The sequence below is a fragment of the Lygodium microphyllum genome, chromosome 3 (assembly GCF_053477565.2).
Source record: "Lygodium microphyllum isolate KBCC chromosome 3, Lygodium_microphyllum_v1.1.10, whole genome shotgun sequence".
Classification (NCBI taxonomy): domain Eukaryota; kingdom Viridiplantae; phylum Streptophyta; class Polypodiopsida; order Schizaeales; family Lygodiaceae; genus Lygodium; species Lygodium microphyllum.
In genome coordinates, this window is record NC_141137.1 from 127,315,010 (window position 1) to 127,341,687 (window position 26,678).

Genomic DNA, 26,678 nt, shown 5'->3' on the forward strand with positions numbered 1-26,678 from the left:
ATTCATTTGCTAAAAAGTGTCACATTACTAGCTCTCAAATGTACCACTACTTCCCAAAAGCATATTTTTTGCATTATGTAATATATTTTTAAAATAAAATATTCAATATTAGACTCATTCCATTCCTCTTGATGTCCTCTTCACACATATATATTGAAATATCAAGAAAGATGCAAAATGTGAAATCCCCCCATAAATGCATATTTTAAAATAAAATATTAAGTATTAGACTCATTCCATTCCTCTTGATGTCCTCTTCACACATATATATTAAAATATCAAGAAAGATGCAAAATGTGAAATCCCCCCATAAATACATATTTTTCCTTAGGTGTTTTATAGCTCGCCCCTTTACTCTATTAGTACAAATCTTTGTTCTCACAAAGTTTAACATAACGTCAAGATTTTTGTAAACCTTTATGAATTTAGTCATTTGTAACTACTACATAGTTCTCTTTTCCTTACAATATGGAAATTCCAACGTTTTCAAACTTCTTAGTGAGGGGCAGGCCAAAGGACTACCTAGATAGATAAAAATTTAATTTTTTTTTCCCTCACCCGTATTTTTGGAGGAGAGGTTGGGGACCGGGGTCTTGGAAGTTGGCACCTCAGCTGGATAAAATTTGCACAACAACGTTGCGGCCCTAGCTTCCGGGCGCCCCCTTGCAATTGCAAGTAGCTTGTTTCTTGGCGAAGCGGGAGAGCCGATCAGAAGTAAACTTGAAATTGGCGAGGCCTAGGGTTTCTCTGCACGCAGGCATGGATGGTTTCAATGGAGTCGCTGGCCTCGACACTGTCAAGCTTTTTGTTGGTCAGATTCCACGCCACATGACAGAGGAGCAGCTTCTTCCTCTTTTCCAAGAAGCTGGTACGGTCCACGAAATCAGCATCATTAAAGACAAAGCTACTAAAGCTTCTCGAGGTAAGGTCTTGTTTACTTCGCCTCTAATTGTTTCGGTAGCCACAATGGCGCCACATGTTGTGCCCCGTGCAACCTGCGATGATGTTTCCCTGCTTGTGCCGCGGTAGGTGTTATTTCGGCCGAGTTTGATTCTGGCAGTAATCTTGTATAAGGTACGAATCAAAATGTGTCTCATGCCTTGGCTTTTGCCTCTGTATGGCTGAGGCTGATGCTTAGAAACGGCAAGACTTTACGGATGATATAGATGCAGAAAATTGGTATAGAAGCTTAAAAGGGTATCACCGGTACCTAACACTAGCATGCAGTACATGATAGGCTTGCGACATATGGCACGCCACATGGTCATACATAGGACACATTTGAAATACCACTGTCACGTTTCTAGCTACCAATTTATGAGATTTTAGGGTGTCATGGGACTTTATCTTAGTTCGAGTTTTCTAGCTTCCAAGGGAAAAGCATAAGTACTGGAAGTGCCCCGAAACTGCACTCTTTTTTGTTTCAATGCCATTCTGTTTCTGCCTTTCTCATTCTTAAGGTTATAGAAACTTCATTGAAACTCCAATTTTTGACGTTTTTGTTTTTGTTCTGTTTTCATTTCTCTTTCTGCTTCCATGTTTTTGCGTCTCTCATAACAATGGGAAAAAGAAGTCACCGTGTGTTGGTTCAGGATAGCATGTTTTGTAAATGCAAGCACACGGTCACTTTCTTTTAAGGGAGATTTAGGAGGCACAACAATATCTTTTTGGTTGTTTTTTAAGTAAGGTCTCAAATGAGAAAGACAGTAAATACAAGAGATGCAGCAATTTGAGGCTATGCTTTAAACTGTCTGAAACGAGACCTTTTTACTGCTGATCCATCCTATTTTTTCTGTGGATTCTTGTTGTGAAGGCCATTGAGCTTAATTTCTTAATGATCTGCATAGGAAGCCCTGATTTTTTGGTCTTTTGGGAATCTGGTTCATGTAGAATTGTTCTATTTGCGGACTAAAGGTTATCACCATCATTGACATCAGCAAAAGATTTGTGATAGATTGACAGTAATAAGGCCTTCCTTGGAGTTGGTGAATTTTATTTGGGTTGGGTACCATTAGGCTGATGTTTGATTTGTATGATTTATGAAAAACATCATGACTAGGCCAATGGCTTCTCACTTTTACAATAATGGTCCATGCATGAAATGGATAGCAGTATTTTGAGGGTGGGTTTTTTGAGCCTGTTAGGTTGATGGTATTTTAGTGTGGGCTCCATATACTCGGTAGTCTTTACATTAGTAGTGAATCATTCTAAGTTTTTCATCTTTTTTTTTGACCTTTTCAAATCAGTCATTTAGTGATATACATAGTTTAAGAGAGCATTGTATTTTCATTTGTAAATAAAATGCAATATTCTAGCATTGGTGGTGTTCATGCTGTTTGTGATATACATAAATTGTAAGAATAATGGTATGGAATATTTTAGTGATGATGTTTATGCATTTGTTTGTGAAACATGAATTATAAGAATAATGGAATGCAAAAAGTTAAAGCTTGATAGCTTTGAATTTGACTCACAATCACTTTATATATTGAGGAATGGAATGAGTGAACATAACGCATAGGGTAGATTGTAATAGATTTCTTTGTTATGGTGAGCAACTTAGTAGTTAGTGAGATGGGGGGATTTACTTGCTATCACCTCTCGACTCGTGTGCTAGAGGGTGTATGGGCACTGGGCAAGTGGTGAAGGTGTAGCATGCTAGCCTCATTCATATGTAGTGTGGTGGACCTTGAGTGTGGCTTTTTGTATGCATTGATGAAGCTTGGCAAATTCCAACCTTGGAGTTGGTTTACCTTTTAGATTCATAATGTGAGGTGAGATAGAGAGTGGTCTTTGCCTCTCATCCCTTCCCACATGAAGAGACACTTTGGTGGTTTAGATGAAAGGGAATCCATGCTCACGATGTGCTTTCCGCAAGGTTGATTCGTGACAAGCATGGAAATTTATCTTTTTTTTCTCTTTGTGGTTAGGGATTGGTATGATAAATATTTTTATTGACATCAATTTCCTTTTGAGGCACCTTGTTGGTTGCTTGATTACTCATTACTTGGGTATCCATGATCCTCTTTGATTTTCATTGTTGTATGTTCCATGGTGGATACAGTTGTTAGGTTCGATGGCATTTGGTTAATATTGCCTAATGTTAGCACAATACTAGTCGAGCTAAAACATCTTGGATATATATCCAATGCAAATATAGTATACATCTAATTTTGAAGCACGTACTTAATGTTGAGACTTAAATGCAATAAGTTTCAAACATTTGGAGGCTATACATCAAACATTTAGTGCTTGAAGAAGTAGAAGAGGGCTTGAGAGTAGAGCCTGAAGTTAAGGGAAGAGAGCTTGAGAGTTTTGAGGTAGAGAAAGAGCTTCACTCTTGAGGGCTTGGGGACTATTGCATTGAGTGTTCAGTAATATGAGAGAGAGAGAGAGAGAGAGAGAGAGAGAGAGAGAGAGAGAGAGAGAGAGAGAGAGAGAGAGAGAGAGAGAGAGAGAGAGCTTGACAGCGGCCTCCGCCAGGGTAACACACAGCTTCGAGCCTCATGGTGGCATGTCCTTAATGCTGACACTCGTTTCTCCAGTCCCTCTTCCTCTTTGTTAGTGCATTTGGTCGGCTCTTGGAAAGTGGTGCTCCAAAAGGCCCGTTGGCATCCTGTAGGGGACCGCGTGCAGACAAATTCTTTTCAGCTGGAATTGTTGGCGGTATCCACATTGCTTTCATGGGAAGATAAACATCAGCTCAGACCAAGATTTAACCGCATGGCCCGTTTGGGTGTGACTTCGATTGCGGATGCTACCCTTGCCACTCGCAATGTCCTTGCATCATTTCGGACTGCTAGGAGACTTTTCAGGATCCCGCGCGGATACCGTGATTTGTGGGGGAAGCTTTCCTTGGAACTTCAGGGTAGGCAACCCTTTCCTGCCCTGGCTATGGATCGCCCTTGGCAGGACTGGGACCTTGCAGGCCGGTTGAGTCTGGAAAATGCCTCTACTAATCAGGTATATCATCTTCTCATTAAAGATCACCAATGGTTGGGCGTGAAAGTTAATGCTGTTTGGGGCCTGCGGAAATCACTGTCATGGTGGCAGGCAACGCTGATGGAGGGATGGCAGAACAAGACACCTTTCAAATGCAAGGTCTTTCTGTGGCGGGTAATGATTGGTGTTCTTCCTCTTGCCTCGGCCCTTTCCAAGCGTCGAATCTCGAATGGCACTTGCTTCTTCTGCACCACTTCGGCGGAATCGGCCCGACATCGTTTTCTTTCTTGCCCGCTCGCCAAGAATATCTGGTCACTCTTGTCACGAATCTGGCACGGGGTGGTGGGGTCTTCACTGACTCCCTTCGATTGGATTTTTGTGCGCCCGAAGTATCCCACACCACCACCGTTACATATGAAGATCTTATTCCATTTTTTCAGATACTGGGGATGCTGGCACATTTGGACCACCCGAAATGCTTTTCTCTTTGATTCGGCTTCTAATGTACCGCGACATATTGCAAGGCTTAAAGGGCTCTTGCATTGGCAGCTAGATCTCATCAGGCACTCTGACTTGCTCCCTCGGGAGGATTTGTATTCCTGGCATTTGGCAATTGCCTCTGGGTCCTTGCCATGATTGGTGTAACTTTTTAGTACCCTAGTCCGGGGATTTCCCGCACGTTGGCCTATGGCCCTCGTGCCTCTTGTACTCGTGTAATCATGTAATCTTGTACTTTCTTCGTAATTAATACAATTACCTTTTACGAAAAAAAAAGAGAGAGCTTGACATTTGAGATTTTTAACTAAGAAAAGAGGAGAGAATCTATTGTAGGGGAGAGAGAGTGCATTATGGCATGGAGAGAGGGTGTGTGTATTGTGGGAGAGGAATCCCCCAACTTGTTACTAAAATGGTCCAAAAACCATTGGCAAGCAACTTAAAATAGTCACCCAAACATCTACTTCACTAGTCACTTTTTTGATCCCTTGGTGTCAATGGTCATTGGATGTTATCGGACTAGATTGGATGGGATTGGACTAATTGGATAGGATAGGACACAAAGGTTCCATCCATTGGACCTAGGCAACCATTGTTTGTTCATTGTACTTGTCAACCATGATTTGAGAGAGAATGCTAGTATTGCACATTTCTTGCATTGTATGGGTATTCAAGGGGCCACTTTTTGGCACAATGTTAAGTTGAAAAAGACACATTACACATTGGACCTTTACTCACTCATTAAAACAGCCTTGAAACTCAAAATTTACCAAAGTTTGTGTGTCCCATATGGAAATACCCAAACTTTGAAAGGATCTATATCTATAAATAGGAGGCTGTAGAGCCACTTTCCTTTGTTATTGATATGTTGATTTCAGCCCCTCTCCTCACTAGGTAGTCAACTATCTCTTCACCATTTGTTGCCACACCTTTCACATTAATCGGCGACTTGTCTACAATCGCCGTGCCTTCCACATGAATCAATGACTTGTCTCTAACTACTGCCTGCTGCCCACATTAAATAGTGACTTACTTTGGAGCCCTAGATTGTTGCATTTGCTTGTTTTTAGCATCCATTTGTTGTAGTGCAGGCTGCCTCTATTTAGATGTCTTCCTCAGCGATTGCCTAGCTCTTGAGATCCATCTTTGGTGGAATACACTCTTCGACTACTATCTTAGCCCGCTTCCATGAGAGTCATCCACTGTTGGACAGCTTTGCCTTTGAGCATCTTGTATACTCCTTTCATTTACAATATTCATTGGTTTACTTTAGAGGTATCTTTCTTCTCTATTTGCATTTTTGTGTTTTTATCTCAGTTATTGTGTTTTAGTCGTGTTTGTACATTATATGTTTTCTCTATGTAAACCCTTGCATGTCTCCACAATGTCTCAGAGCGAGTGCTCTTTTAAAGAATATCTTGCAGCTATCGTGGAGGTTTGGTTTATGCAAGAAACACAAATGACACATAACCAATTCATAATGTTTCAAAGTCCTTCCTCTTGGGAAGCTATGATGCCTTTTTCTGGTTCTCCATTTTTAGAGGCCTTGAGGAAACATTATGGCCTCAACGAGGGGTATGCATCATCTTCTTATTTACCTTCTTGGCTAGTTGTAGGTCTCATGACGGAAGTGGAGTTCAATAAATTCATGTGTATTAGATATTCTTGCCACAATCTAGACCTCTTGAGAGACTTGCGTATCAACCAGGATCAAGTGGAGAGGTTAGTTACCTCTCCACTCAAGAAAGACATGTTGCATTTGGGATGATAATGACCCATCTTCTTCATTACGGCCAAATTTGGTGTTAGGTTTGTGCAATTTGTTTGAGTCATGAAATAAAACCCTTATCTATTTCTTTGTCTGTTGTGCTCAATTTGGACCATGAAAGGTTTCATTTGTGAGAGTGTGCAACGGAAGAAGAAAACACGAACACGGAGGAGAGACAGAGAGAAAGCAGAGAATGAAGGAAGAAGATCTGCACTGACTGAAATGGATGCTGAATACTCTGAAATGGACTGATCAGTCCCTGCACGCAGCCCGGAGCGTCAGTGAGGGCACCAGATCAGGTTGGAAACAAGGGCAGAACTGATGCCGGAGTGGGAGAGGAGAGAGAGTGCGCTGAATCTGAAAGACAGACTATAGGACTGATTGGGGGGGCTGCTTTAAATAGCCCCCCCAGCCCTAAAACTGGCCGACAGCCCTAAAACTGGCCGATTGGCCAAAAATCTGGCCGATTGGCCCTAATCTGGCCGACTGGCACAAAAAGCAGCCAATAAAGGTTGACTGCCACCCGAGAAGGGAATACACACAAAAATCAGCAACACATAAACTGACAGAGCTCCTCTGTCTCTTGCCAGACTATAACAGGAGCTCACAACCAGGAGACGACAGACTGAGAATGAAATAGAGCAGGCTAACATCATTATGCTAACTTCAATAGAGGAGGCTCTTGATGCAGATGCACATCTGTAGGTATAGGTTTAAATTCCACATTTGCATCAAGGACAATAGGATCATGATCATTTGTTTTCTTTCCTAGCACATTTTTTTCTTTAGTACCACATTGTAGCTATCCACAAGTAAATTTCACTTTACACCTTGATGCAATGTTTTCGGAGATACTACCCACTAACATTATACCTTACATATGTTTGCAAATGATTACACCTATGTATCTTGGGATGGTTGTGTGAGATACTTTCCCTCCCTTCCCTTGGACATGTATCACCAATTCCATCGGTCTCTAAAATGCAATGATATCCATCCTGTTAATGCTAAGGTTACTTCGTGAGTTTCACTCATAGTTACAAACTTTTCCCTAGCATTAGATTTTTGAAGTTCTCTCTTTGATTGTTGTGCAGGGAGAGATTGAACCCCAACGTGCTAATCTTAATTTCGTGTTGTAGGGTAGGAGTTTTCTAACAAGGGAGGGGACGATTTGACAGTCATGTCAGAGGAACAAAGTCAAATGATGATCGGGCTACATTTGTTAGCAGAGTATTTGTCGGCTCATGTGTGAGTCTGAGCTTGATCTGGGCTGGGCATTTTTATTAGGTATTTTAGGTATTTTTTGGTGTGGCATTTTATGCCAGTGGAGCATTTTATGCACCAGTCGGCCAGCATTAATGCTGTCCGACCAGCATTAATGCTGTCCGACCAGCATTATTGCTCCCCACTTTTTTAGCCTATTTATACTCAGTGGCTCCTCCTCAGTCAGTATCATCATCTTCACCATCTGCAGACTTTGTGGAGAGAGGAGCCAGAGCCAGAGCCAGTGCCAGTGCCAGTGCCAGTGCCAGTGCCCACGCAGCCAGTGACTCACTGTTGTATGCAACTGTCTCGTGTTCAGATATATGGATTCCATTTCCCGTGCATACATCTGAGTTCTCATCTGTATTGTGTTCTTTTCTTTTCTCTTTTTGTCTTGTGTTTCAGCAGTTTATTTCAGCACATGTTTATGCTTCCATCGTTGCTCCACTTCTGACATGGTATCAGTTTTCAGGATGTGTGTTCTTGCTGTGTTTTATTGCTGATTTCAGGACTGTTTTGTACCCCTGCTGATCAGATGACTGCTGTAGCAGCCAGGCGACCTGTTTTGGGGCTGTTTTCAGCCTGCGTTTTTTGCAGTTTTGCTATCGTCTGCTGCTTATGCACCCTCTGCTGCCTGCGTTTTTCATCTGCAGCTGCTGGCAACAGTTTTCTACCTGTTTTCCTGCAGTTTACAGCCTGCGTTTTGCTGATTCAGCGTCTCTCGTGGCTGGGTGACTGTTAATTCATGCTGTTTTTGCTGTTTTTGGTAGTTTTCGACTGATTTTTTGACTTTCTGCAGCGGCTTTTGTCTTCTATTGATCAGATTTTTGGCTATTTATAGCTAGAAAAACAGGGCGCCAAAAAAAGACCTGTCGGCTGCTTTAAATGCAGCCGACTGCCCGGACCGGTCGGACTGCCACGTGGCAGTCCGACTGCACATGGACAGAAACTGTCCGACTGCACCTGGTCAGGCTGTGATCTCTAACACCCCCTTTCAGAGCCTGGGTAGGGCAGAAGCCTGAGGGATCTCGAATGTCTCCGAAGTAGAGCCTGGGGAAGTGCCTTCGTAAACAAATCTGCAAGATTGTCCTCCGTCTTGCAGTACTCCACAGTGATGGTTTCATCCAAAAACTTCTCTTTGATGAAGTGGTACTAGATCTCTATGTGCTTCGTCCGGGCATGAAAAACAGGATTCCGTGCCAAGACAATGCAACTCTCATTGTCACATTGCAGCAAAGTAGGACGAGTCTGGGGGCAGCCAAGCTCCTCCAACAATCTCCGAAGCCACACAGCCTCACATGTGGTGAAAGACGCGGCCCGATACTCCGCCTCAGTAGACGAAAGGGCTATCGTGGGCTGCTTCTTGCTACTCCATGAGATAACACCTGCACCCAAGGTAAAACAGTAACCTGTAGTAGACCGCCAGTGGTCCACATCACCGGCCCAATCCGAGTCGCTCCAACCTGCAAGTACAAGATCGGAACCATCTGTCCCTGCGGGATAATGAATCCCTAAATCAGACGTCCCCCTCAAATACCGAAGTATCCTCTGAGCAGCCTGCCAATGCACCGTCTAAGGTTCACTCATAAACCCTGCCAAGAGCCCAACAACAAAACAAAGATCAACACGAGTGTTGAGAAGCCAAATCAAGGAGCCAATCGACTGACGATAGCGGGAAGCATCCGCCATGGGAGAAGTTGAATGGGAAGTGGCCTTCCAGTTCGGATCCATAGGAGTAGAAAGGGTCCGACAATCCTCCATCGCAAAAGACACCAAGAGCTCCTGTACATATCTCTGCTGAGAGATGAAGATCCCCCTCTGAGACTGATAAATCTCATGGCCCAAAAAGAAATGGAGTAGACCCAAGTCCGTCATCTCGAACGTCCGATATAAAGCTGACTTCGTCTCTTGGACCTGCTGTGCATGATCACCTATGACAATCAAATCATTTACATACAACACAAAAAGCACACAACCATCCTCGGAAGTGTAAACATAAAGCTGCGGATTGGCCTGAGAACGCCGATATCCCAACTGAGACTGAAGGAACGAATCAATCTTCTTGTTCCATGCACGCGGAGCCTGCTTGAGGCTATATAAGGCCTTCTTCAACCTGTAGACTTTCCCATTTGAAGATCCAAAGCCAGGAGGCTGCTCAACATAGATCTCCTCCTTCAAATCACCATTGAGGAAGGCCGACTTGACATCCAACTGGTAAACAAGCCATCTCCTATGGCCAGCCAATGCAAGAACAGCTCGAATAGTTGCCATACGAGTAGTGGGGGCAAAAGTATCATGACAATCAATCCCTGGGCGCTGTGCAAAACCTTTAGCAACAAGGCGAGCCTTGTGCTTGTCCAAAGAACCATCGCTAAGGTACTTGGTCTTGAAGACCCATTTGACGCCAATCACCTTCTTATTCGGGGGGCGTGGCACGAGTGACCAAGTGCCATTTCTCTCAATAGCCTCCAACTCGGCTTCCATAGCTTTCTTCCATGGTACGGACTGTAAAGCCTTCTTCACGGAGGTGGGCTCTCGATCCTGCATAACACGGGTCATCAAACAATAGTTAGAGCAAACAAGCTTCGTAGAATGTGCTTGGTGTCTCCGTGACCGCAGCGGACCATCCTGCGGTCCCCAATCCTCAGGAAAACCCTCGATCCCAGAATCACGGAGTGTGTCATGTGCCCATCGAGGAGGAGGCCGAACCTTCCCTCGTCTCTCTCCATCAGTGGAAGACTCTGGAAGATCCACCGGTGGTAACTCCTCAGGGGTGACCGGTGGAACAGTAGACTCTGTGTCAGAAACAGAATCATAATCAAGAGGCACGGGCTCCAATGGAACTGTAGCAGGAGCCCAACTCTCCCCTGGATCTCCAAGAATGGGATGCTCCGTACCCGTTGATATGGCCGGAACTTCCACAAACCGCACCTAGACTAGTGTACACATCCCGCTTGACGGGATCATACAATCGATAGCCTTGGGACTGGGAGCTACCAACAAATACCTGTCTTCGGGAAGTTGCTTCAAATTTATCACGGTGAGCCTTGGGAATGTGAACATAGGCATCACACCCAAAGACCCTAAAGTAAGAAACATCGGGCTTAGTCCCAAAGTAAGCCTCAAAAGGTGTCATCCCGTCAACGGCCGAAGTGGGGGATCGATTAAGAATGTGGATTGTAGTAGCCACAGCCTCGGCCCACAGAACCTGAGGGGTCTATCGGTGCTCCATCATAGTGCGCGCCATCTCGATCACATTACGGTTTTTCCGTTCAACAATGCCATTTTCTTGAGGAGTGTTGGTATTAGCAAACTCCTGGTGAATACCTTTATCTGCACAAAAACGAGCAAACTCATTAGAAACAAATTCACCACCCTTGTCGGATCGCAAGGTCTTCAATTTTCTGCCTGATCGGTTCTCCTCAAAGAGAAGCCAATCCTTGAAGTGGGAGAAAGCTTCTGACTTCAATGCTAAGAAATAGGCCCATGTCATCCTGCTGTAGTCATCTACGATCAGCATGAAGTAGGAGCTCCCACGCAAGGACTCGTTCCTCATAGGGCCACATAGATCCGTAGATACAAGCTCCATCGGTGTAGTAGACCGCCGCAAAGCTGTGTGGGGAATGGCATCCCTATGCTGCTTCCCACGAATGCAGGAGACACATGGCTGCTGGCTCACCACTATATTTGGCAACCCTCCAATAAGTTGTCCACGTGACGCCCTCTGAAGATAATCATAGTTGAGGTGACCAAACCGAGCATGCCATAACTCTGACTGTGTCTGAGAGGTAAGAAGAAGAGTAGAGAGAGCGGTGAAAGACTTCAATTTATAGATGCGGTTCTCCTCATAGCCGGATGATAGAACCTTCCTTGACCCACGATCAAGGACTCGCACCGAGTTACTGCCAAACTCCACCAAAAGTCCAAGGGAGCAAATCTTATGAATTGACAGGAGATGATACCCTAAACCTGGTACATGCAAGACCTTAGAGGTATGGGTACCACCACGTTCATCTGGAATAAGCTGCATCTTACCCCGTCTTGCAATAGACACGGAAGAGCTATCTCCAATGAGAATCTGCCCACGCGAGGGTTGCAATTGGGCAACACCATCTGATGAAGGAGTCATGTGTCGGAAGGCACCACTATCAACGATCCACTCTCGAGCCTGGGGAGCCGTCATTGCAGCATCAGAAGCATTCGATGAAGAGTCCGCAATGACAGCTAGATGAAGAAATGCAGTTGATGAGGGTGCAGCCACCGCTCCAGAATCCTTCGTGTCCTTCTTGTTGGTGTCCTTGTCTTTGTCAGGGCAATCCTTCTTCCAATGGCCAGTCTTTCCACAAATATGGCATGTGGATTCTTTGTCCTTGTCCTTGTCCTTCTTTGACTTGTTATCCCCCTTCTTCTTCTTTTGGTCCTTCCCCTTCTTCTGAGAGGCTTGACCTGTCAATGCCTCCGACTTGGAAGCATTCTGTCCCTTTAGTTGTTTCTCTTGGTCCAAGACCATAGGAACCAACTCTTCCCACTGAAGAGTAGACTCCCGCCCCAAAGCAATAAGGGTGGAGTAGAATGTATCGAATCGTGGCGGCAACTGGGACAAGAGTGTGATTGCCATGTCTTCGGAGGAAATCGGCTCTCCGCATTCTGAACCTGCATCTGAAGCTGTCTTAGCTTGTTGATGTGGTCTCGCAGCGAAGAAGACTTGTTTACGGACAAGATCCGCATCTGAACCTCCAAAGAAACCCACTTCATAAGGGTCATCCGGTTGTACATCTGATCAAGCTCCAGCCATATCTCCCAAGCCACCGTCAAGTGCTCGATGTGAGCTATCACGGCTGTAGTACACGAAAAAAAGAAAGGAACGAATCTTGGCATTCAGTTTGTCCCAGTGAGACTGAGCCTTGGCCAACTCCGCACGAGCATCGGAAGAGAGTTTGGACTCATCTCTTACCGAGGGTCGGTCGATCTCCTCCTATACAACCTCCGCCAAATCATAGGATGGCCAACATCATGACGAGCCAGATGCGGTAGTTGTCGCCATCGAGCTTTTGATCTGCGGGAAGAGCCGGTAAGACAGGCACCTTCCGGTCCATAATCGTCTGGAACTCCAAGTCAATCTTTGTAGACATCTTCACCTGTAATGCCTTCACAAACGCAAAAGCAGCCCCCTCTTACTGTGAAAACTCAGCTTGCTAGGGCTCTTCCGCGTCCTGAAACTTCTTCACCCGCCGGAGGCGATGAAAAAAGCAAAACCTGTCAGAAGTGGAGCAGCGGTGGAAGCATAAACATGTGCTGAAATAAACTGTTGAAACACAAGACAAAAAGAAAAGAAAGAAAGAACACGATACAGATGAGAACTCAGATGTATGCATGGGAAATGGAATCCATATATCTGAACACGAGACAATCGCATACAACAGTGAGTCACTGGTTGCGTGGGCACTGGCACTGGCTCCTCTCTCCACAGAGTTTGCAGATGGTGAAGGTGATGATGTGATTGACCAAGGAGGAACCACTGAGTATAAATAGGCTGAAAAAGTGGGGAGCAATAATGCTGGACTGGCACTGGCTCCTCTCTCCACAGAGTTTGCAGATGGTGAAGGTGATGATGTGATTGACCGAGGAGGAACCACTGAGTATAAATAGGCTGAAAAAGTGGGGAGCAATAATGCTGGTCGACCAGCATTAATGCTGGTCGACCAGCATTAATGCTGGTCGACCAGCATTAATGCTGGTCGACCAGCATTAATGCTGGCTGACTGGTGCATAAAATGCTCCATTGGCATAAAATGCCACACCAGAAAAATACCTAAAATACCTAATAAAAATACCCAGCCCAGATCAAGCTCAGACTCACACATGAGCTGACAAATACTCTACTAACACCCTCTCTCAGATCATGGGTGATCTGATACAATACAATAGTATAAGGAAAAGGGATCTGAAACTATACAACATAGAACCACCAAGTAGAACCATGGATACCCAAGCAGTGGGTGATTAAGCGACCACCAAGGTGCCTCGGAGAGAACCTGATGTCGATGTCGATCGTACCAAACACCTGACTGAGGAGGAACCATTGAGTATAAATAGGCTGAAAAAGTGGGGAGCAATAATGCTGGTCGGCCAGCATTAATGCTGGCCGACTGGTGCATAAAATGCTCCACTGGCATAAAATGCCACACCAGATTAAGCCACCACCAAGGTGCCTCGGAGAGAACCTGATGTCGATGTTGATCGTACCAAACACCTGAAAATAGAGAAGATCATAGCATGTCACTGCGTCCATCACCAATATCTCGCAGTAGCATACAAGACCATCCTGTCAAAAATGCCCCTGAACATAGGTGACCATGGATTCCCCGCCTTTGGCCAGACCGCCAAAGTGTCCCCTCGTGTGTGCTCCAGACGAAAGCCTCCCGCTCTCTGTCAGATAACCAGCTCATCATGAACCTGGATGTCAATCCTAGCTCCAGGATTTGATTCTGCCAGACTGAAGTCGATGCGTCAGGGACCTCCCTCTCGGGAACCTGTGCACCTGTATAAAAGTATAGATGAGGCGCGGCTGCCCCATCTGAACACCCGCTCACACTCCCTCTTTGGCACAAGAGAGTCATGAGGGATGATCTCATCACCACTACTAGAAAGCAGTTGAGGAAGGGGCCACCAAGCCCTTCCCGCGATCCGAAGAAGAGGATCCCTTCCGCGCCTTGGACTTCACCTTGGGCGGAGGATTTGAGTCGAAGTCTGATGAAGGAGAGGACTCATGGGTAGAGTCAACATCCCGCTTCTTCTTCTGCTCCTTCTTCCTGGAAGCCGCTAACGTCTTGCAGTCCTTCCGCAAATGTCCCTTCTTGCCACAGTGGTAACATTGGGCCTTCGACTTCTTCTTCCCGTCACCCCTCTCTGAAGCTACATAAGCCTCGCCTCCATAATGTACCGGAAGCCGCCCCTGTAATCTCAAGGATGTCCCATGCTCAAGAAGCATCGAGGTCATATGTGTAAAACTGACAGGAGTCGATGATGTCTGCGCCCGCAAAGCATTGGCCACTCCATCAAACTCCGAGGGGAGCTTGTAGAGGACCGTCCCGACGAGATGCGCCTCGGGAAGAGCAGATTGCATGTGCCGAAGCGGGTCTTGTACCTGCGTAACACGAAGAAGAAAAAACTGAATAGTATCTTTCGGCTCAAACTTCATCTGCTGGAGCTGGCCATAAAGTGTGACTGCCCGCATGGTGGAAGGGGCCTCATACATCTGCTGCAACTTCTGCCATACTTCAAGAGACCTCCTACAAGAGGTAACCGCCGGTAAGACCGCTTTAGAAATACACCGAAGCAACGCCGAGTAAGCACGGGCATTGTCCGAGTCCCATGTGAGCACCGCTTCCTCATGGTTGTCCTCATCAAAGTCTTCAGGGAGAGGAAAAGGACGTAGAGGTTGAGGAATAGCTCCACAGACGATGTACCATAACCACTTATGTACAAACCAAGCTTTCATGACAGCACTCCATGTGAGATAATCAGGGCCATGTAACTTATCATCAGTGGAAGTGCACGGAGGAGCCATATGGAAGGTAGAGAGGAAACACAGCCAAAACACAAGCACAGACTGCAGAAAATGAGAGTTCACATGCAATAAAACCCAAAATCCGATCAATAGAAGACAAAATCTGCTGCAGAAAGTCAAAAAATCAGTCAAAAACTGCCAAAAACAGCAAAAACGGCCTGAAGTAACAGTCACCCAGCCACGAGAGATGCTGAATCAGCAAAACGCAGGCTGTAAACTGGAGAAAAACAGGTAGAAAACTGTCGCCAGCAGCTGCAGATGAAAAACGCAGGTAGCAGAGGGTGCGTAGGCAGCAGGCGATGGCAAAACTGCAAAAAACGCAGGCTGAAAACAGCCCCAAAACAGGTCGCCTGGCTGCGACAGCAGTCGTCTGATCAGCAGGGGTAGAAGACAGTCCTGAAATCAGCAAGAAAACACAGCAGAAGCACAGATCCTGAAATTTGATACCATGTCAGAAGTGGAGCAGCGGTGGAAGCATAAACATGTGCTGAAATAAACTGCTGAAACACAAGACAAAAAGAAAAGAAAGAAAGAACACGATACAGATGAGAACTCAGATGTATGCACGGGAAATGGAATCCAATTATCTGAACATGAGACAGTCGCATACAACAGTGAGTCACTGGCTGCGTGGGCACTAGCACTGGCTCTGGCTCCTCTCTCCACAGAGTCTGCAGATGGTAAAGGTGATGATGTGACTGACTGAGGAGGAACCACTGAGTATAAATAGGCTGAAAAAGTGGGGAGCAATAATACTGGCCGGCCAGCATTAATGCTGGCCGACTGGTGCATAAAATGCTCCACTGGCATAAAATGCCACACCAGAAAAATACCTAAAATACCTAATAAAAATGCCCAGCCGAGATCAAGCTCAGACTCACATATGAGCTGACAAATACTCTGCTAACAAAACCTGCACTTGAAAGCTGAAAACTCAAACTTCCTCCTCGTCAAACAGCAGTAAACAGCATCAAATCCACCACCTGGACTCCTTTCGTGCGCGACCACGTTTACTTTAGCCTTTTTCCGAGGCGCAGCCCTCTTGCCTGCCCTCAAACGCTGAAAACGCAACCTTGTGTCGCGATAGAAACTCCTCTTCAGGTTGGTTCTGCGCTCAGTCAGCCCTATAACATTGTGTGTCATAGGACCGTCCCGACGAGATGCGCCTCGGAAAGGGCAGATTGCATGTGCCGAAGCTGGTCCTGTACATCTGCTGCAACTTCTGCCATACTTCAGGAGAGGTCCTATAGGAGGTAACGCCGGTAAGACCGCTTTAGAAATACACCGAAGCAACGCCGAGTAAGCACGGGCATCGTCTGAGTCCCATGTGAGCACCGCTTCCTCATGGTTGTTCTCATAGTCTTCAGGAAGAGGAAAAGGGCGGAGAGGTCGAGCAATAGCTCCACAGACGATGTACCATAACCGCTTCTGCACAAACCAAGCTTTCATGACATCACTCCATGTGAGATAATCAGGTCCATGTAACTTATCATCAGTGGAAGTGCACGGAGAAGCCATATGGAGAGGATAAGAAGAGAAATAGAGGGCCTAGTGTTACCACTGTGGCAAGAAGGGACATTTGCGGAGGGACTGCAAGAATTGAGCGGCTTGCAGGAAGAAGGAGCAGAAGACGAAGCGGGATGTTGACTCTACTGATGAGTCCTCTCCTTCATCAGACTTCGACTCCGATCCTCCGACCAAGGTGACGTCCAAGGCGTGGAAGGGATCCTCTTCTTTGGATCGTGGGAAGGGCTTGGTGGCCCCTTCCTCGGCTGCTTTCTAGTGGTGGTGATGAGGTCATCCCTCACGACTCTCTTGTGCCAGAGAGGGAGTGTGCGCGGGTGTTCAGATGGGGCAGCCGCGCCTCATCTATACTTTTATACAGGTGCACAGGTTCCAGAGAGGGATGTCCTTGACGCATCGACTTCAGTCTGGCGGAATCAAATCCTAGAGCTGGGATTGACATCCAGATTCATGATGAGCTGGTTATCTGACAGATAGCAGGAGGCTTTCGTCTGGAGCTCACATGAGGGGACACTTTGGCGGTTTGGCCAAAGGCGGGAATCCATGGTCACCTATGTTCAGGGGCATTTTTGACAGCATGGTCTTGTATGCTCCTGCGAGACATTGATGATGGACACAGAGACATGCTATGAACTTCTCTATTTTCAGGTGTTTGGTATGATCGACATCGACATCAGGTTCTCTCCGAGACACCTTGGTGGTGGCTTGATCACCCACTGCTTGGGTATCCATGGTTCTACTTGGTGGTTCTATCTTGTATAGTTTCTGATTCCTTTTCATTGTACTATTGTATTGTATCAGATCACTCATGATCTGAGAGAGGGTGTTAGCAGAGTATTTGTCAGCTCATGTGTGAGTCTGAGCTTGATCTGGGTTGGGCATTTTTATTAGGTATTTTAGGTATTTTTTGGTGTGGCATTTTATGCCAGTGGAGCATTTTATGCACCAGTCGGCCAGCATTAATGCTATCCGACCAGCATTATTGCTCCCCACTTTTTCAGCCTATTTATACTCAGTGGCTTCTCCTTAGTCAGTATCATCATCTTCACCATCTGCAGACTCTGTGGAGAGAGGAGCCAAAGCCAGTGCTAGTGCCAGTGCCCACGCAGCCAGTGACTCACTGTTGTATGCGACTGTCTCGTGTTCAGATATATGGATTCCATTTCCCGTGCATACATCTGAGTTCTCATCTGTATCATGTTCTTTTCTTTTCTCTTTTTGTCTTCTGTTTCAGCAGTTTATTTCAGCACATGTTTATGCTTCCACCGCTGCTCCACTTCTGACAACATTTTTCATAAACAAGCTACCTTTTAAATACTCCCATTTTATGCAGCATACCATTTTGCTAACACGTTTGTCTACCTTTTATGAATTTGAATGTTAGGTTTGTGTTATGCAAGTTTGCATGATCAAGTCCACGTAAAGGTCTCTTTTCTATTTTCATATTCAAGAGGTTCCAGTAACCAATTCTTGAAAGGGGAAATCCAAAGGCAAGACTCCTTCCTTTGATGAAACCAACGAAACAAAATAAACTAAACCTCCTTAGTAGCAAATTTCTAACAAGAGTAGGTTTTGCATACACTACTAGTGCTTGGCCATGCTATTGACTTGTGTTGAGGTCCAAGGTCTTTTAGCTAAGAAATCACAACAGGTTGTGATTGCATCCATGGGTGATGCTCCCATTAGACAGTTAAGTGGGGCCTGGGGTTACACTTGCAATTGTTGCACCACCTACTCTAGCTCCTTCTAGTACACAATTACCTCAAGTTGCTTGGTTGGATATGTGGCATATGGACAACCTCTTTTACCCTAGCCTTATTGGGCTCTTGAAGGCCTGGGTGAATGGTTTGCTAAACCCACTCATTAGATTTTTCACTAGAGACACTTCTAGCCACCCTTTTGGGGTCTATTGCGATACCCCCACCTAGCATCACTCCTCTACCTCACCATGAGTCCCAATGGTAGACTTGTTGATGGATATGCATGGTGGTGGCCACACAATTAGGCTAGCGCCCTTAGAGTACTCTAGGCTAGACTAGCTTTTTCTAGTTACCTTAGTTCTTAAGATAATGAGTTTGGCCCATAGGCTAATTTGTCCTTAGGCTACGAGTGGGACTCTTTTTCCTTTGTCTTTTCCAACATTCACACACCTTCTTTACTCTATTCGCCATGCATGTAAGCTTTACTTTTGTATTATTTTGCACTAGAGTATCCCACTATAAAACTTTCGTGCATAGGCTCTAATATCTTTTGTAGTTTAGTCTAGGACTAACATGTAGGTGTGCATTGGTCCTTTGTGGATTGGAGACATGGAAAGCTCATTGTTCTTGTGTGGTTCCATCTTTATTGGAGACTACTCTTCTACTAGCATGGAGGCTTTCCTTGTGGAGATGGATCTTTGTGACCTTTCTTGATGCTCCCAAGGCGATTACTTCTCCCTTCTCCAATTGGGGTACTTCATCTTCATCCTTCTGCATGGTTCTTGGCACCACATGAAGACTAACATCCGGTTTCTCCTCCTTCAGCATTGACATCCATTTTTTGAGAGGGGATTCCTACCCTTCACTTGGTACCTATAGGTTTTGACATTTGATCTTGACATTAGCCTCCCTTCCCTGTGTACTTACGCTCTTTGCATGATTATCTTGATCTTTGTAAATAGTTGTTTGGGCAAGTGAATAATTTCTCCCATGAGGGACACTATCTAAGTGGCATCTTGCTACATGTGCTTGCTCATCATGGATCATTTCTCTATGTGTCTCATTGTGTAGAGCACCTTGAGCAGAACTTGAGCTATCTCTATTGATGGTTTTGTCACTACTATACCTTCATACCTCTTTACCAGTTTACTTTGTCACTGACAACTTGGATGGGTGGTTGGGAGAGTTTTGTTTTGTGATACTGGATTTGACCGTTCCCTTTATTCCTTCCCTCCCCTACCATGGGCACAATCACTCCATATTCAAAAAAAAAGTTCAAATTGTGTTAACATCGTCTTTGTAAGTTATAAGCACGCTTTGTCCGATGCCTTGGCTTCTCTAGGGTGGCCCTTTGGACTCTTGAGATAAGATAACCATTGCCTTTGTAGTCTTTTTAGGTTCTTGGGCAATCGATGTACACCCATTGACTAATACCTTGGCTGCTTTGGGGTGGGATGTCTCGGGGTTAAACATGGGATAAGCTATGCTTTCAGTACCTTTTTGGTTTTAGTTCTGGGCCTAAGAGGAGTGTTAAGCTAAAAGGGCAAGTTACTCATGAAACCTTAATTAGCATAGTAAAGTAATCCCAAATCTCAAAAAGACCAAAATTTGTGTCTCACATGCAAATATGCAAACAGTGGGAGGGTCCACATCTATAATTAGGAGGTTGCCTAGCCACTTGCCTCCATTAGCATTTTGCAAATTTCATCCATCAACTCTCGTCATCGAGCAGTCATCCATCTCTTCATTGATTGCTACCATGCCTAGCACATTAGTTGACGACCTGTCTACAGCTGTTGGTTGCTACCAGTTGGTGATGCATTTTGGAGCCCTAGACTGCTGTGTTTGCCTGTGTTTACAGTAGTGCAGACCACCTCTACATCAGGTTCACCTGCCTTAATTGTTGCCCAGCTCTTTGTTGTTGCATGTGACATGCTATACTCTTTTCAGGTGGGACATTGTTGCATTTACTATTTCTACCCTTCAAGACTACTGCGTTTTGGTTTCTAGCTTGGTATCCTTCTAGCCTCATCATCATCGACTGATGTTTAAAGCCGTTGGGATTTGTCTCCAGTAGATGTAACTCTTCAACTGCTTCCTCACTTTGCTTTCATGAGAGTGATCAGTTGCTACGTTGTCTGGAGCATCTTTTACACTCTTTCTTTCATTTACAGCATTCATTCATTTACTCTAGAGTTATCTTTCTTCTTTATTTGTGTTTTTGTCTTTTCGTGTTTTTTTTACAGGTGCAGCTATGTGACGTTTTGTAATTATATTTTTGTTATTTTTTGGGTTAAAGAAGGAAAACATAAGCGCACACCAAAAATTGAAGAAAAGCTTTTTAAGAAAAGCTTAAATGTTTGAAAGCTTTTAGGCTTTTCAAGTTTGTAAACTACAAAAGCTTTAAAAAGATTAAAGGAAAGCTTTGAACGTTGGGAAGCCTTAAGTTGATATGAAGGGGGGAGAGTTAAGTGGTACGGGCCATTCTCTTCATTACGAAATTCGTCTCTTATCTGAGGAGAGAGGAAGGTCATACACAAGTGTGTGGAGACACGTACATTAGTTCCTTGGTCATCGCGTTTGCAAGCAAAAAGGTTAGATTCAAATCTTTGTCATTCGTTCTTTTTAGGATTAGTTTAAATAATTTTGTCCTTCGTCTTTTTAGTTTATCAAGGTTAGATTCAAATCTTTGTCATGCGTTCTTTTTAGGATTAGTAAATACTAGTAGTAGTGAAACAAAAATGAAAGAAAACGATCTTTTGAACATATGGTGAAATGAAAGTGTAATGAACTTTTGAACATATTGAAAAAAACAAAAACGTAAAATTTCAATAAACATGATATTTTGAATGGACGAGGGAATGACACCTTCTCCCATAATTATTTACTATATAGCATGTTTTTTCATTTCATTTAGTTTTTTCTTAGTTTTTGAAGTATTGTTGTTGTTTATTGATTTTATTAGAATTACTATTAAGAAGAAAATAATCATCATCCTTGCACTTTGAAAAAATAAACTATCTTAAAAAAAAAAGAAATTACGAAGTATAGCATGTTTTTTTGTGAACAAGTATACTGTAGTTTTATATAAAAACATATTGTTCTCATCAGCATCAATGGATGCTACAAAGAAACAAAGTCACAAGGTATCCTTCAAGACTTCTAGAAAAAGAAAAACTATGGCTTCTAGAAAAACATCACTAAAACTGTTTGTCACAACTTGGTACGACATAGAAAAATTCGAATCATCTTGGGCGATAGAATGTGAAAGCATCATTGGAAGACTAACAATGTACGCATCGTGTGGTATAGTCACAATGTAACTTCATGCTATCAACTTGTAAAAGAACGATCTATCTATAGAAGAAATACAAGTTACAACGCTTTGTCAAGCACTATTCTCATCCTTGCATGCCAACAACGAGAACCTTGGACTGTTGATCTATTCTTGATAACCCTCTAGTCTCTTGGAATGATGGATCGCTTTTGCAGCCATCTGCTAGAAGTGACTTGACTACATCCGATATTGCGGATGTGTTTGCTTTCAACATGCTATATAATCCATTGATCCATAAGTACATGGCTATAGTAGAACATCCACATCCAAGGACAGGTCTTTGCATCTTTAGCAGGCAATCTATTGAAAGGATTATAGAGCTCAATCGTGAAAGCTTTCCATTCGACCCAATGTTCCAAGCAGATCACGAGAATGAAAGATGTTACGGTTTACTTGAAAATGTAGTCGAGCCAAGTCGATGACAAGCATTCCAAAGAGCCGACCAACATGAGTTCGCATGCATCATATTACAAAATAATAACCGTCTCGATGAAAGAACAATGATGTTTAGGGCGGACGGCTTGCCTACAATAACCTCACCTTGCTTGGATATCACCTTGGAAAATGCAATGTTTCCATTCTTATTCCCACTTGGCCATGGTGCCTACAACCAAAAGAAATGTGAACGTTCAAAATCACGACTCAAACTACGTATGCATACATATTCTCCTTTCGACATTCTCCATGTATTTAAACAACGTAGAAACTTATCTACAAATGTACATCGTTTCGAAACACGATGCATGTCTAAACACCATCAGTGAAACTGCTACATAACAAACATGCAAGAACTGCATGTAGAACTTCAAACTCCTTTATTGAGCTGCATATGTCAACCTAGTTAAAGTTATTGTTCTTGAGTCATTTTTGTACATCCTATGTATTCTCCATGCTAAACCTAGCATAACTTCACACACACTTCTCACTACATGGGGTACCATTTTTAGTTTGGTCGACCTGTCTTTTTTTCAGTTGGCTGATTTGCTTACACATTACTCCATTGCAGCCTATGTATAGGCTTCATCTCCTCCATATGTCTCATCTTGGCATGGTGTATGTCAAAGAGAGGAGGTTTGAGAGCACTCGGCTGGGTGCCCACAGCTTGTGTGGATTATGCATGCTCTCATGTTTGGTATGTGGATTTTATTCCTTGAGTTGATTTGATCATCTTCCTTTGTTCAACTCATTGTATACAACATCTTCATTGTCTCAGTTTCATTGCTCTACGTGTCTCACAAATCAAGGCAAAATTTCTCCTCCAACAGGGCTGTTGTAGCCTTGTTTTGTTAGAAGTTGATGTTTCTTGCTTCAGCTTGCTTAGTGATAGTTTTGTAAGTTTCTGTCTTATTGAATATTTTCATGTGCCCTATGTTTCGATAATTGCACACTTGTTGCTTCGGGCTCAACCTTCTGTCAGCAAAGAGCTTCATTCAGTTTAATTTACCCTTGTTTTATACTTGACCAACATGCTTTGTAAATGGACCTTAACAAGGAAGAGGGTGGGTCAAGCTTATGAACTGTTGCATATGACGGTTTCAACTTTCTACCATAGAAACATTTTCCTTCTCTGAAATATTCAGCATTCAAGCTGAAATTTCATTTTTCTTTATTGATTCTTCTAGAGAGTTTCCTAGCTGTATCCCTTCTCATTTTCTTCTTAGGACTCTCGTTAACCTTCATTTTCTGTTTTGAGGATTGAGAGTTGATTTTGTGCAAATCTTTAATTTAGTCTCCAGTGGAATATCATAGATGGGAATAAGTCTGAGACATATCCACTTGTAGATTCTGTTCTTTTTTAGTATTCAACAGATAAGATGAATTTCATTTTTCTTTGTTGACTCTTCTTTGGTTTTTGAGTTTTTCTTCTTAGGACCCTCCTTATCACCCTTTTCTGTTCTGAGTCTTTAAGTTGAGACTCAGTTCCATGCAAATCTTCAATTTTGTCTACAGTGGAATACCATGGATGGGAATTGGTGTGAGACATATCCACAAGTAGGGTCTGTCTTAGCTTCTTCAGTCAAGGTCTTGTATGTAATTATGAACCTTCAGACTTAATCCTCAAAAATTATGCAAGATTTGGTGTTTTCATCCTCCTTATCATTAATCCAATGCTATTATTTGATCGCTTTTATCTTTGTTTTTCCATAGATTTGATTTATGAAATATATTCTGAAGTCTGCACAACTACTTTTAAAATCTAAAACAGAAGTGTTTGGGGGTCTTGTCAAGGACCTTGTTACTATAAATTAATTACTCAGCCCTATTGAAAAGTTCTGTTTATGGTATGAATAAATATAGTTTCTCATCTTGGTTGAGGTTGATGCTTCAATGTCAGCGTCATGCATCCTCAATTGTGAGTTACTCAGTCTCTTATACTTGGGTGAAAACAAACTCGCATTATAGCATAAGAAAAGCATTCAACTGGATGAATCAAGGATTTTCTCTTTCTGGTGTATGATTTATAGTTGTTTTTCGAAGGTGATAAGTGCTTACGTATCTAGCTGAGACTAATGTTTTATGTGCTCCTTTGTAAGGAGAGTTTCTCAGCTGTAATTTGCTCTTATTTGTTAAGAGCATTTTCATTTCTTAGTTGCCTGTTATACTCTTTCTAGGAAGGGCTTTACTAACACCTGGCCATCTTTCAGGGTGCTGCTTTTTGATTTACCAAACGAAGCAGGAGGCTGACAATGCTATAGCAATGTTTCACAACAAGCGCAAACTGCCTCCAGTATGTTGTCATTTATGTTATTTTGTGCTGAAAATATTCATAAAGGTATTCTGGTTTGCTGACGTTTTTCATTTGCAGCTCTCGACACCTATGCAAGTGAAGTATGCTGAAGGTGAACTAGAGAGACTTGGTAGGTCATCATCATTCTTATATCTTTTCTTGAACCTGACATTGTTTGTTGACGTTGCTGATACAATTTAATTTGGATAAAGGCTCGACATAGGAACAAGCTCTTTTCGATACAAATAGTGCTCTTAGGATGCATTGTGGTAAGCCCGGAAGAGGAATGCTTTTTTTGTTGGTTGCAAACTTACATATCCTTGGGAGGAGATGCTCATCATGATTAGTAGTTAAGTAACCCGTTCAAGGCAACAAAAGGTTGATTGGGAGAGCTTGAATGCTAAGTCTTGAGTTGTCTATTAGAAGTCGGAAGATGCACAAACAACAAATACAAGGAAAGATTACACACTTATTACCATAGTTAGGTGAAATTGAGATACCAACTTGCATGCACTACCACCATGATGATCTAGACATTTCACTTCAAGCCACCATGATTCTCTATAAATAGGGGTTTTGTGTTTGTGCATCCTATCCCTCATCATTATTCAGCTGGTGCCCACCTGCCCTTCTCATTTCCACTGCTGTCTACGTGCCTTCCAATGGATACCTCAGTTCGTGGAGACATCAGAGTGCTACCCCTTGCTGATCTTGGACTTGCTGTTGCTGGGCAACCTGATTAGAGCTGTCACATGCCTGTTTGGATACTTTCCAGAGCTGTTGGTCAATTTTACAGTTCACATTCACCTGTTTCAGCTGCTCCCTGCCTGCCTGGAGGTTCTGACTCCCTACCCACATGAGATCTGGTTGCATTTTCTGCTGCCAGCCCTCTATTCACCTTCAGGAGCTGTTGCCAATCAGCTGGGTTTGTGTTTCTAAGCCATGATGTGGTTCTGATTGCTGGACAATGTGTTTTTGCAGTCAGCAGGCTGCCCAAATGCCGCCCTTTGCCTCAGCCTGATCTGGAAATGTGATACCATACTGGCCTGTGTTTTCAGGAGCTGATTGTTAGAGAGACTGCTTGCTGACCATTTTGGATCTTTGAGTAGCCAACGATATGACACACTCATTCACCTTTGCCCCAATCCTAGAGACATGGAGGTTTGAGATCCCATCGGTTGTATTATCATTGCTTCTACATTGATTAGCATTCCACGTTGATCAGATTGTGTTCTCTGTGTTGGCATACACTTGTGTGTTTTTGTTTGCCATACTGTTTCTTTACAGGTGGAGGATGCAGGCAGGTAACCCCCCAGGTTACTTCCATTTAGTATATGGCTCCACTTGTGAGCCCAACCATTTTTAAACTTGAGACATTTTTAATATTTAATCATTGCTCATGTTGTACATCTCTGACTCACTGATATGTGTACTATGTTTCTTTAGTTATTACAAGTCACTAGAATTCTATTTCAACCTATGTAAAGCTAGAAGTTGGACTAATTCAGAAGCAAAATAATTGCTCTATGCTACTAGCTTGTAGTTTGAGCTTATACATTGGCGGCTTGCTACTGCAAAAACTTTTGCATGTCTGCATTATGATCAACATCAAGTTTGATGCTTGCATCTTGTCATATTGATGAATCAAGTGTCCTAATTGCAGAACATAAACTTTTTATTGGGATGCTACCAAAGCTGGTCTCAGAAGCTGAACTCGCAGCTGTTTTCTCACCGTTTGGGGTTATCAAAGAGCTGACTATCATTAAAGGCTCACAAGCAAGCAAAGGTCTGCCTTTCTCTCTACATTCTAGGAATCATATAAAGTTTCTCAACAAAGGACTTAAATATAACTGTATTTTGCAAATTTGTCACTACCATTAGTCTATTTGTTAAGATCAGTGCCTTGCTTCAAAGAATCACTTTGGAGCACACTTTTTTGCGGTTGAGTTAACTGTGTGCCTGCCATCTGGGGAATAACTTCATCAAAGTCACCAAAGATTGAACTTCATTTAACTATTGTTCTTGCAAATTTGTCACTACCAGTGGTCTATTTGTTGAGGCCACAGTGCCTTGCTTCAAATAATAAGTTTGGAGCCTGAGCAGATACTTGCATATAATCCACATGGTGGTCTTTTCAACCACACTTTTCTATAGCTGGCCATCTTGGGAGATCACTTGATTGAAGCCACTAAAAATTGAATTCCTTCTCGAATCACAGATCCATTCACACATGGAGGCAATTCATAATTGTTTGTTTAATCATCTGGCTGCTGTTAGTCTCCACTTCAAGTTGCCTACCAAGAGCTGATCTCCATTCAGCAGCAAACCATGCCTTTGGTGGTTGACAATAA

General features: G+C 43.5%; 1 protein-coding gene across 6 annotated transcripts in view; it reads left to right on the plus strand.

The window, feature by feature from the left end:
- Positions 1-618: 618 nt before the first annotated feature.
- Positions 619-26,678, plus strand: part of LOC148038874 (RNA-binding protein BRN2-like) — a 29,975-nt gene continuing 3,915 nt past the window's right edge. For 4 of the 6 annotated variants that reach the window (XM_087674762.1, XM_087674761.1, XM_087674765.1 and 1 more), the window contains exons 1-4: positions 623-922; positions 24,245-24,327; positions 24,406-24,457; positions 25,991-26,113. In XM_087674762.1, coding sequence (XP_087530888.1) covers positions 760-922; positions 24,245-24,327; positions 24,406-24,457; positions 25,991-26,113 — 421 coding nt within the window. In that variant the 5' untranslated portion in view covers positions 623-759. Of the gene's footprint in view, positions 923-20,836; positions 20,857-24,244; positions 24,328-24,405; positions 24,458-25,990; positions 26,114-26,678 lie in introns of those variants that run through there. The other 2 variants (XM_087674766.1, XM_087674767.1) reach the window with 2 other exon arrangements.